Raw genomic sequence first — 12,384 nt, 5'->3', positions numbered from 1 at the left:
CGTTGGTTTGTGTGGTCACTTGATGGAGGAATTCTGAGTATTGGCATTGTTTCAAAAATGATCTGAAACATCTCTCGCAAAGCCATCAAGACAACCACTTGCATCCTTATGGCTTGTCAATAACAGTTTCTATTAAATTATGCTTTCTATCCATTCTAAGTAGTTAAACTTGGGAGAACCTCTCAGATATCCCTTAGCAATCTCTCCTTGGAGTGGATGCCACAGTATCTACAGCAGTGTTATGCATGGTTATGATGGTGGTTATGCACCTGGTGTGTTGTGACTTTTGCCGTTTGGACTGATCAGAATTGCTTTGTTTTAATCATGTTCTTTACCTGTTCTCTTTTGTCACTATGGAATATGAAGGAGTTATGTGTATTTTTTAACATATTATGTGTGTTTCACACAGCTGCTCTGTGTGAAATTATCCTATCTGAATATGCACCATTACACTAATGCAATCTGTAACAGGGAAACAGAAAATAGGAGTGTGTCAAACATAGTAGCAGTTGCGGAGGAGTTAAGTTATGACCCTACCATTGTGACTTGGGAAGTAGCTACTTCCCTGGCTGCATCCTGAGAAGAATGGTTTATTTTTCTCAAAGCTAAACCAAGGATACTAAAGAAAATTCTTAAACCATTACAGATTTAGGACTTGTTGTCTCTGGATCTATGAAGAAGTTGGGGTTGGCTGATTCATGAGGGACTGCCTTGATGAGTTTGGGCAGAGAGGCAAGAAAGGAGCGGTCAGGTTTTGCAGCAACCGGGACAGAACAGGAATGTCACAGCCTGTTTTCCAGAGGGTTCGAGGGGAATGCAGTGTAAGATCATGCTGCTGGTTTAAATGCGTTTCTCTAGGAGATTTAAAAAAAAATGTTGGCAAATAAATCAAAGCATTGCAGGTGATACACCTGTTTAGATCTGCAATGTTAACAGTGCGAGCAGTCTTTAGTCCACAGAGTAGCTTGAGAAATGGTAGAATTGCAAGTTCCTGCTTTGAAGGAGGTCATAAAGGAGATACTTTGATAAGGGAGTGGACACTGCAGGCACAGCTGCAAAAGGGTTGCAGAGGAAGTGAGATATTTAGAGTGTTTAAACTCTATGGGGTAGGGTCTGTGTTTTCGTGTGTGAATACAGTGGGTATTCATAGAGGGCATGCAGTCTCCATGCTGTGTACCGGACGTGAATTTAGTAGAATTTATTAGTGCTTAAAGCATCCCTCTCCCTTGCTATTCCCCCATTGGTATCAACCAGCACAGTGTGCATACCTCTGTCACAGGACATAATCATAAAATGATGTTGTACAACTTCCCAAAATAGATCAGAACAGTGTCTGTTCAGATTGGGTGCTACTATGAGACAAATCTTTGCTCATAACTGAGAGCTCACTTCTGCCTTTTTTTTCTTTTTTTGAACGCTAAGGTCATAAGTAGGTGGCTCTACTTTCCATTTTATTCCAATAAAGCAATTTTTGCAATGAATAGCTTAAATAGTGCTCATGGTATAAGGTTGCTAATAAGAAATTTTCACTTCTTGCCAGTAAGCTGGTGCCTGAATTTACCAGAAGAAATAAGCAAAAAAAAAAAGCCTTTTGCTGACCATATGCACAATATTTTCTTTTCAATATTTTTATGTATAAAAAACAGCATGATGTGCATTGGTACTATTAATTCATTTATTAAGCTACTCATTTTCATAACATTTGCAATTGGTATGTACAAAAACACTTCTTCATGACATATTTTTAAATTTGCCTAGGAGAATGTTTGCTTCATTTTGCAACAAAGCAGTAGTAAAGGGGATAGAGGAGGAGCATGATGTTATTGTTAGAACATGTACAAATTAAAAAAAGCTGACCAACTATATGCTTGACTGGTTACTGAAAAGCTGGAAGAAATGTTACTAAGTGTGGATGTACGTCATCTTTCCCATATATGCAGAGAAAAGCCTAAGGAAATTTCATTTGTCATAAGATGCGCACTCCATAAATTGAAATGCCACTTTCCTGCTAGAAGTAAAAAAATAAAAAAAATAAACAAGAGCATAAAGAAAGTAGCGATGAAAATTCAAATTTAATCAGCTTTTCATTGAAGTAAAGAAAAAGGGAAGGGGAGAATTCTTCAGTTTGTTTAATAATTAGACTTCCAAGAGAAAAAACCCTAACGGTGCATAGACAGAGAAGATGGTGCACAGTAATGTTACTTTTATATTTTGTTCCTTATCTCTACGTAAAGCTATGATTATTTATAAAATCTGACATTGAAATGATAAAAATTTAGTTAGTGCCTTTGTTTGCCAGCAGATCCAAATCCTGGTTCCTGTTCCAAGCCTTACAGAAAGAGCTTAGGAGTTCCACAGCACGTAGAAGGGCAGAATCGGCTTCTCTCCCTTCAAAACCAAGGATCATGTAATGATGTCATTTTGCATCATTACAACAGTGACAGACCTGTGATGATGTGTGCTTACGCTTTACTTTCTGAATGACATGTTTTGCCGAGGGCTCAGTACAACCAGAGACTCTGTGAGCCAGTAGCTGCTTCTCAGCTGCTCCTTGGTAGAGCAAAAGCAAAGCCTCTGCTTAGCTGAACTGAATCATGATTGATGGGTTCTGTGCTAAGACTCACATTGTCCTGCTTTCCATGATGCAAGTAAACATAATGCTGCACACTGGACTTTATGCAGCCACAAGGAGAGGATGAGACACTTTCTCAAGCCTGGAGTAGACTAGAGGGAGGCAGCCAAAAAGGCAATGATTTTCTGTGTATTTGTCTCAAAGGAACAGGCTGATTTACCAGTCAGCATCCTTTTTGCTGCCTTATTTTCAGCAATTATATACTTTTCTGTGATGGACAAATACAGGTGATTCATGAATCAGAGTTGAGCACATAACTCTACAGTAAAAAACAGATCAAATCGTCTGCAGTTTGTTTCCCTCCGCTGGAAACAAAAAAAAAAAAAGTCAAATTCTATCTAGACAGAGATTTAGTAGAGTATTTCCACCTGGCAGTTAATGTGAATTGCTCCTATTATAAGGCATCTGCAGGGTTTTCTGGAAGATAAGACCAAACATATTCAAAACAGTTGATACAAAGAGTTCAAGCTGACAGTTGGTGTGCATGGGAGTTTCACGTTTCAGGCTAATCAAATGGCACTTGGAGAGTGAAACTGAGGCTTTCTCTTTTTTAAAAAAAAAAGGAGTAGTAGATACGAGGGGAAAATAGTTGAGTTTCAGTGTCAATAAAGATAAGGTTGCAACAAGTGTAGAACACAGCAGCTTTCTTACCATCTGTGATATCAGCACTTCAGAATATGCCTCTGATGGACCTCAAAATTAATGATTAATTAATGACTCATAAATCGATCATATTTCAAGACTTGCTTGGCTGAGGGGCAGTTTTTCTCCATGTTTTATATTGTCCCCTTTGCAAACACTAGAGGTATTTCCAGCTAATACTCCCTTATTTTGCAAGAAAAGAAATTGGTGGTGGGCTCTTCTCTGGTGGCCCATGAGAATTCTTAGTATTTCAATGGCTTTTAGTCTAAAAGTGTAGACATCAGAATTCACTTCCCAGCTCTTGGGTTGAAATAGTTAATTCCTTAAACTACAGCTCATGTTACAAAGCTGATTTTGCAGGCATTTGATGTTGCTTTGAGAATGGGGAGACTTCTGTTTTTGCAACGATTTTTGATGGTGCGCTATTTTGTTGTTTCTTCGTTGTGGCAGAGCAGATGAGGATAAGTAACTTTTATAAAATTTAATCTGAAATATATAAATAATGAAACAGAGATCTATTTCAGTACTGAGCTTTAAAAGGAAAAAATATATATGGTATAGTACTTTTTTTTTCCCTTAAACACTTTGCTGCTCTGATTACTACTTGTGTTTTTCTGCTCCTAAAACAGAATATGGAAAAACTGTAATTAGACAGTCAAAAGTTGCAGAGTCAGATTACTATTGAAACACTCGTTTGGGGCTCAATCCTGGTACCACTGAAATCACTGGAAACAAAGAATGTGCAGAACTGAAGCGCTGAATACCTTAGAGGATTCGGCCTTTAACAGAGAACTGGAAAGATCCAACTGAGATTTGGTGGCAAAGGAAGTTGTAGCATGACAAGAAAAGATGAGGATGGCACCGTTCACAGGGACTGCCTCCAGTGGAAATAACAGTTGCTCTGATTTAGCTTCCCTTCATTCTCCTAGGTGTGTCTGCACAGTTGACCAGCACTCGTCTCCGTCGGAACACATCCGTGGGCACTCCTTTCTGGATGGCTCCAGAGGTCAGATTTGTGTTTCATAACATTTTGTCAGTGGTATTCAAACTACTGTATTCTGCATTTCTGCTCTTTGTTTGTCTTTCTTTTTCATCCTTGGAGCTTTCACCAAATGCAATGGCAATGTCCTTTAAAAAAATGTTTTAAACCCATCTTGTTACATTTGCAAGGATTAAGTTAAAGTAGAGTTTATTGCTGAAATTACAAAGTTAGAGACAAAGAGCAAGAAGTGGAATCACTCACTGAAATGTTTAAGAGCAGAGAATACTGCCATTGATCTTTTCCAACTTTCCATGCTCTGAAACCGTGTCCAGGCATCACATCTCCCTGTGGATAGCAGAAGCCCTTAGTGGTACTGTGATACAGTTTTTGAAAATTTGGCTTGATCTTGAAGCTGGCAGAATAAGGATGCAGTGGGATATAGTGAATTCAACTTCTGCTTTCCTGCTTGTTTCATTTTATAGAGCTGTGTGGCTGCATTACTTTTTTTGCAAGAATAATCCATAGAAGGAGATTTAGAGTTGCTTTTTTTCCTTCTATCAACCACAGGATGCAGTTTATCACCTTCTACTGAGTATGCCAGGGATTTACTCCCTTTTGTCATATTTGGTAGCACCTGATCAGACAGCAATCTGGTGTTCACAAGAGACATGCTTTCCCTACTTCTAGTATTTCTTTTTCAGAAACAGGATGCTTTGACGTGCTAAGTGTGTGTAGTTCTGTTCATTTCACCCAGTATCTCCATTCAATAAGAGATTCCTCCAGTTGTGGTTGTGCTGTGCTCTTAAGTTTAGATATTTGACCATCCAGTGACCATCCTAATCTTTTACAGGTGATTGCCTGTGAGCAGCAGCTAGATAGCTCCTATGATGCCAGATGTGATGCATGGTCACTCGGTATTACTGCGATAGAGTTGGGAGACGGAGATCCACCCCTTGCTGATTTGCACCCTATGAGGGCACTCTTCAAAATACCAAGGTAATGTCTTGATGTGTTTTTTTTTTATCCAGTTAGTCTGAACTTTTCCACCTAACTATTACATCCTTCACACTTAAACTATGTAAATACGTACAACTTCTTCATATTATTTGGAATTAGGAGAAGGTTAGAAGTACTTTCTCTAGATGTATTTTCTACAGACTCTGCTTCAAGCATGTACACCTACCCAGAATTTTAGAGCTGATTGTGGCTACATTCAGGAAAAAGCCCTAAAGCCTTCCCCTACATGGACTGCTGCCAGTATAAATGAGCATAGGACTCAGCTAAGTTACATATACTCTGTTAGAGAGGATGCATTATGATGGAAATGCACAGTCTACCAGTGAGCCAAACAGGCCTCACAAGTGTCCCCGAGATTTATGCTACATCCCTTGAAGTAGAATGTTGTTCCGTCACTCACAAACGTTTAGCCCCTACCTTTCATCAACTTGTGCTGCTCCTGCCTCTTCCAATGTTACTGTCCTCTGGAAGCGCATCTAGCTACTTCTTTTGTGCTTTTTTTGAAGCTGGAGGTAAAAGTACCTAAAGTGCCCCTTGCAGCCTTTCCAAGGACCTCAGTCTCAAAGACAATAGGTATGATCATACAGCAATTTGTGGATTTCACTCTTAACCATTGAAGTCATCGGTACCACAATATTTGAGACCGTGAGGGACGTGAGTGCTTCATGTCCTTTTTGGCAAAGTCACTCAAATTAGTTTAAATTACCTTCAGTTGTGGTTTAAAAAAAACTTGGCTCAACTGGCACTGACGCCGAGCAGGAATGCTCTTCTCAGCTTCCCCTGCTAGGGAAGGAGCACTGACAAACTGCTGTGATCGGTAATTTCAGCTGAGCCTTCAAGAAGACATCTGGCTAATACCGTCACAAATATTGGGCACCTGACCTTTCTGCCTTGGAGCAAATGTAAGATCAATATCTTTTCATTTCATTAAGTAAAACACAAAAATACTTGAAGAAAAGCAGCTCTAAAGATTGATCAGAAATAGGCAGAAAAAGAGTCACATCAATAGTTTTGTGGGTTTTTTTGCATTTGTGACTACACTCAGCGGAAGTAGCACCTTTATTTGAAAGGAGGAAGACTGTTAAAACAATCTGAACCAAATTAACACCTGGAATAAACAGCTGTAACAACTGAAAAGAAGGAAGTACTGTTTCTTTACAGTAGATATATATTTGGTCTCTCACTTGACTTCTAATTACCTTCTGATGAAATAATAATAAAGAGCTAGTGCATGTTGATACTTTGTTCAGCAGGCTGATTAATGCAACAATTTCTAAGAAAATTTAAAACAGAATTTCTTAAGGAAGTTCTATTTGAAAGATATATGGTTTCAGGCTTGAAAAAGGGAACTTCCCTTTGTAAGTGAATAATGTTAGTTTCATTTCCTTTTACTGATTTACTGTCTTAGCTATGTTTGGTAGATCATCTTGATCCTATTTCTCCTTGTTCTACGGAAAGCAGAAGAATCAATGAAGTATTGTATCATCTACCCATGCTCCTTTTCCAGTGGAAATCAATATTTTTCAGGGCCCCTTCTACAATTCATTGCTCAACCTGCATTCTCACATTGTTTTTATCAAGTGAGTAACTTATTAACTTATGATCATACTGACGTTTGCAGGAATCCACCTCCAACGTTACAGCAGCCAGAACTGTGGTCATCTGAATTCAATGACTTCATTAATAAGTGAGTAACGGCTGTGACCCCTGTAGCTGATTATGGAGCATGTATAAATGTCATGTGTAAAATATCTTTGTATTATCTATGAAATTTATTTACTACCAATATTTTACCTTCTTCATTTACTTAAATTGTAAAAATGAGAAATGTTTGTAGCAAGTTTTCTTTTTTCCTTTCATTTATAGATACATAAGAAATATGTTTTTATATTAAGCTTTTGGCAAATTCATAGGCTACAGGTGAAATTTTCCCTCATTGGCCTGACTACTATAAAAAGCGAACATGGAAGTTTTAACTGACGAGTAATCAGCGTATGCACTCCTAGTTTAAAACTCCAGTTTTACTTTAACTTCCTAATGAGACTCCAGGTTTGGAACATGAATTAACAACATTTTAACATACTCAGTGTTTCTGGTATTCTTGCTATTTACTAGTTTAGAGAATATTTAAATTTAAGATGCAGTAATTTAACTTCTTGACCCCATGTATTCTGTGAAACCTTTCAGTTTTCAGTTTAAAGCTCTTGTGATTAAGATAAATATACTTACTGTAGAGTATGAATGAACTACAGACAAGCATTTTGAAAGCTAACAGCAAACCCTGAATGATAATATGCTTTTTCTGCCAGTACAGGTGCCTGACTAAAGATTATGAGAAGCGCCCAACAGTATCTATTCTTTTGCAGCATGATTTTATTAAGCAAATTGAAGGAAAGGAAAACATGTTACAAAGGCAGCTCATGGAATTTATTGATGTTCACCAACAAATGGGAGTCACTGAAAAGGCAAGGTACCTGGATTATTTTCCTTTCAGCTAAAACTAGACGAGTTGGGAGAGTTTTGATACTTTCATGGTTTCAGAATGGTTAGCACTCAGGAAAAGATTTGTCTCTCATAACTTTAGCTGACTGAAAAATAGTGAGCTTAATCATTGGGGCTCCCCACAGAAGCAATGGAAAGAGACAAGCATCATGATTCACGTGTGGGATGAGACAGTTTTTAGAAGTGCCTCCCCTTTCTTCCATGACTCTAAAAGCACCTTAGGGTCTTAGCTTTCAGAGAGCTAGGCTTAGGTGAAATGAATGTCTTGAGTTCGATTCCATTTGCATGGTCAGTTAATGTTTAGTTTAAGCAAGTATGCTCAGATTCCTGCAAGAATTGGCTGCTACTGGCTGAAAGCAGAGATATTAGTACCAAATTTAAAAATATTTTCATAAAAACTCTTATGTCTGACTGAGTAGTTACTTTCTTTAACTAGCATTTAGTAACGTCGCTTCTGCATAAATCACTTAGCACTTGATGTCTTTTATTTAAAACAACTGAAAATGTCTTGGCTTACTATTGCCATTTAAAAAAAAACACCCACTACACCGAAGTAATGCATCAGATGTGAAATATAGTGGAAGATTAGTACTGACGTATTATTGGTGTGATCTATTCTATGCTTCAAGGTAAAGGATGATAGATTTTTTTTTAATTGGAACACAAAATTTAAAAGACCATTTTGATATTATCAGTAGTATGAAAAGTATAGAGAAAAAATATTAAAATGTGCCACATTTCCTTTTATATATATTTGTGGTTACAATATATACAGCAGTCTTCAGTTCTGATCTTGGAGAAATTTCTAATTTATTCTTTATATTTTGAGGATAATAATAATAAATATATTTCTAAAAATGTTGTGATTTTAAAGGTTTTTTTGGACTCAGTAGAAGTGTATGTAGAATGAGCAGTAATTTCACTTGTCTGGCATTTCAGTAAAAACTTATGCAGTTGGCTTAAATTTAAGCCTCAGTCTGGATTTGTATGTTCTACATGGCACAGAACTACTATGTGCTTAAACCAGAAAGATTCTAGAACTGAAATAAGCTCATAAGATGTCAGCTCTGAGCATGAAAACATGTACAAGGAATGGGACCATGTTCAAGACTTTTTATTTATAAAATCCAGGAAAATGAACTATGGTCAAACGTGCCCAAAAACCTAAGCAATATGAATTTATGTTCTGGTGGCCCTTGTGGCATTGTTCCCTTCAATGCTTAAATCATTTCTGAAGATCAGACTTAGACGTCTAAGTCAATTAAGCACTTTGAGCACTTTCACTCATTTTGTAGAAGTCATATGTTTTTTTCTGTCAAGAACAGGTCCTACTCTTTTTCGAAATTAATTATTTTCAATGTACATGCTGAATAAAGCAAAGGAAGCTTTCTTTTCCTATACAATGCAAACATAAGGAAACTAGCCCAATTTGCTTGTACATAGACCAATCAAATGGCACAAGAACAGGGTACTCTTTGGCACTTTCTCTGTCCTATTTAGACTCTCTTTTGTTAACTGACCACTCTTCTTATAAATCAGGGTATGAGAGAATATATTGCTATGTGACAAAGCTACTGGTGCTTTTACAGTTGATCAAGTTCAAATTCTCCATAAATTTTCCCAAAGCAAGATAGATTTTTCTCTCAAAAAATAATAAAAATTTATAATCTGAGTATGTACAAAAAGTTGCGCTTCTTAAAAATCATACCTTTAATTAAATGGCATGGTTAAACCAATATTACTTGGGGTGGTGTCCGTATTTCAGTTTTAGCAGTTTAAAATACTAACAAGTTGGTCAATACTAGTATAAATTACATTTGCACTGATTCAACCAAATATTTTCATAACTGAGTTCAGTGAAGGTTGTATGAAAGTCTGCAAGTAAAAGTCTTTAGAGTCACTGTACATGTTATCACTTCACCTTTACTATGTTTGTTGATTATATTTGCAGGAGGATTGTCTTTTGTAGCACTGAATGCGTGACTAGATTAATCTTCTCCTAGAAAGAGTGAGAATACCCATCTTCATATCTGTTGCCATCTCTGTACAAGCAAGAAAAGCAGTCATTATTCTCCTATAGCTAAAACTGTAGTAAAGAATGTACTGTGTACATATGTACTACGTACATCACTTCACTATAGAAGAAGTTAGAATTCCAAGCCTGAAAAGGAGGTTACTGTAAACATTTGTTTTTTCTTCTGTTGAACTGTGAAAAGATTGTACAAACATTTTTTAATTCAGTAGTCTTACCATTTTTTTAAGTCTTCAAATACTAAGCATATATATCTCCTGACCCTGAATCTGCACAGAGCAAATTGTGTCAACTGGAGTCTGTATAGAAGTACCATGTAAATCTGATTCAAGGTCAAGACACAGGCTATGTAGTAATTAGTCATCTGAAAGAGTCTCATTTAAAATCTCCTGGCTTCCTTTTTTTGATTATTGGGTTTTGGGGCTACTTTTATGCTGGTTTGCTGAGGCCTTATCATGGAGTTCCTGAACTTTTATCAGTTGCTGGAAGCAGTCGTTATAAATCTTCCTGTTCTACAGCTTTCATTCTCTTTCAGTCCATAATTTGATGGTAGCTCTCCTATTTGCTGTCATTGGGGAGGCAGATATTTTAAGGGATGAAAAAAACGTTTCTTCCACAGAGATGGAAGAAAGTCCATTCATGTATACAGTGATGTATAAATGGACATAGCTTATAAATTCAAGAAATTTGGTAATGTGAACTTAAGGTTGAAAGTTCCAGGGAAATCCAGTTATTTTCTATTATCCATATCCCCTCCCCCTCAAATTTATGTTGTCTTAATTTAAAATATATATATATATATATATATATAAAATATAATAATAATAGCTGAGATCCAGTCACTGGGCCTTCATGGGTGCACTATTGCTGTTTACACTCAATACCATTTCACCCTCTTTCCCTGCTTGCTGAGGTGTAACTTGGCTCTGGTTGTGTTCTACAGTCTCTTGTCTGGGTTGTGATCTTGTGTTTTTGCTTGCCAAATGTGCAATTGGGATACTTCAGAAGGAAAAGATTATGTTAGGTTATGTCACATTCTTAGAAGTTTTGCAGAAGGCCAGATTCTCAGATCCAGTCTTTGTGCACCTGTGTATGTTCAAGAAGGGTGGTATGAGGTCTAGTCGTAGTGTGGAGCCACCCTACAGTCACTACCATTAGCATCATTGTTCCTGTGGTATTTTCTAGCATTTATGAGTCATTGAAGCATTAGGTTGTTGCACTGAGCCCTCTGAAGCTCCCCATTATTGCTACTATCCTAGCAAAGAGGAACCTAATTTTGGATCATTGTGCTGCATCCTTTCCAAACACCTAGAAAGAGAAATAGAGCCCACCAACCTCTTGAGTAAGTACAAAGATCACAGCTGATAAAACTTTTAAACTGCAATATGCCATAGACCTGCTCCAGACTTACTGAAGATGAGGTTCCTGAGAACTGGAAGAGAGAAAATATCACTTATACTATCTTCAGGGTGGTCAAAAAGGAGGATCCAAGAAACTACAGGCCAGTCAGCCTCACCTTGATACCTGGGAAGGTGATGAAGCAACTAATCCTGGATACTATTTCCAGACATGAGAAGATGATTGGGAGTAGTCAGCATGGATTTTTGAAGGGGAAATCGTGCTTAACCAACCTGACAGGCTCCTGTGATGGAATGATTGACTTGGTGGATGAGGGGAGAGCAGAGGAAGTTGTTTAGTTTGACTTTAGTGAGGCTTTTGACAGTCTCCCATAACATCCTCATAGATAAGTTGATGAAGTGTGGGCTAGAAAAAGGGTCAGTTAGGTGGCTGGAAACCTGGCTGAACTGCCAGGCTTAAAGCGTTGTGATTGGTGCCACAACGTCCAGCTGGAGACCAGTCCCTCGTAGTTGATGCCCCCCCACCAACACCACCTCCCCGGGGTCAATACTGGGGCCAGTGCTATTTACCATCTTCATTAATGACCTGGACGGTGGGACAGGAGGCACCTCTGCAGGTTTGGAGGCGATGCAGAACTGGGAGGAGTGCTTGGTACACCAGCTGGTTGTGGGGCCGTTCAGAAGGATCTCAACAGGCTGGAGAAATGGGCCGAGAGGAAGCTCCTGAAGTTCAACAGAGGGAAGCGCCAAGTCCTGCACGCGGGGAGGAACAACCCCATGCACCAGTACAGGCTGGCGGCTGACTGGCTGGAAAGCAGCTTTGCAGAAAAGGTCCTGTGGGTCCTGGTGGGCAACAAAGCGAGTATGAGCCGGCAACGCACCCTTGTGGCAAAGGCGGCCAGCAACCTCCTGGGTTGCGTTAGGCCAGCAGAGTGTTGCCAGCAGGTGGAAGGGGGTGATCCTTCCTCTCTGCTCAGCACTGGTGAGACCATATCAGGAGTGCTGTGTCCCGTTGTGGGCTCCCCAGTACAAGAAAAAAATGGATTTACTGGAGTGAGTTCAGCGAAGGGCCACAAAGATGATTAAGGGACTGAAGCACCTCTCACATGAGGAGAGTCTTGAGAGAGCTGGGACCATTGAGCCTGGAGAAGGGAAGGCTCAGGGGTATCTTATTAATGTGTGCCAATACTTGATGGGAGGGTGTAAAGAAGGTGAGGCC

General features: G+C 38.6%; 1 protein-coding gene across 9 annotated transcripts in view; it reads left to right on the top strand.

Moving 5' to 3' along the window:
- The window catches only part of MYO3A (myosin IIIA), a 157,482-nt gene that overhangs the window by 67,774 nt on the left and 77,324 nt on the right, over positions 1-12,384 (top strand). For 6 of the 9 annotated variants that reach the window (XM_068934533.1, XM_068934537.1, XM_068934535.1 and 3 more), the window contains 4 exons: positions 4,204-4,280; positions 5,107-5,252; positions 6,895-6,960; positions 7,588-7,743. In XM_068934533.1, coding sequence (XP_068790634.1) covers positions 4,204-4,280; positions 5,107-5,252; positions 6,895-6,960; positions 7,588-7,743 — 445 coding nt within the window. Of the gene's footprint in view, positions 1-4,203; positions 4,281-5,106; positions 5,253-6,724; positions 6,854-6,894; positions 6,961-7,582; positions 7,744-12,384 lie in introns of those variants that run through there. The other 3 variants (XM_068934541.1, XM_068934540.1, XM_068934542.1) reach the window with 3 other exon arrangements.

Source organism: Struthio camelus, chromosome 2 (genome assembly GCF_040807025.1).
Source record: "Struthio camelus isolate bStrCam1 chromosome 2, bStrCam1.hap1, whole genome shotgun sequence".
In the NCBI taxonomy this organism is placed as follows: domain Eukaryota; kingdom Metazoa; phylum Chordata; class Aves; order Struthioniformes; family Struthionidae; genus Struthio; species Struthio camelus.
The sequence above is the reverse complement of the archived record's forward strand: the minus strand, read 5'-3'. Positions and strand labels throughout refer to the sequence as shown.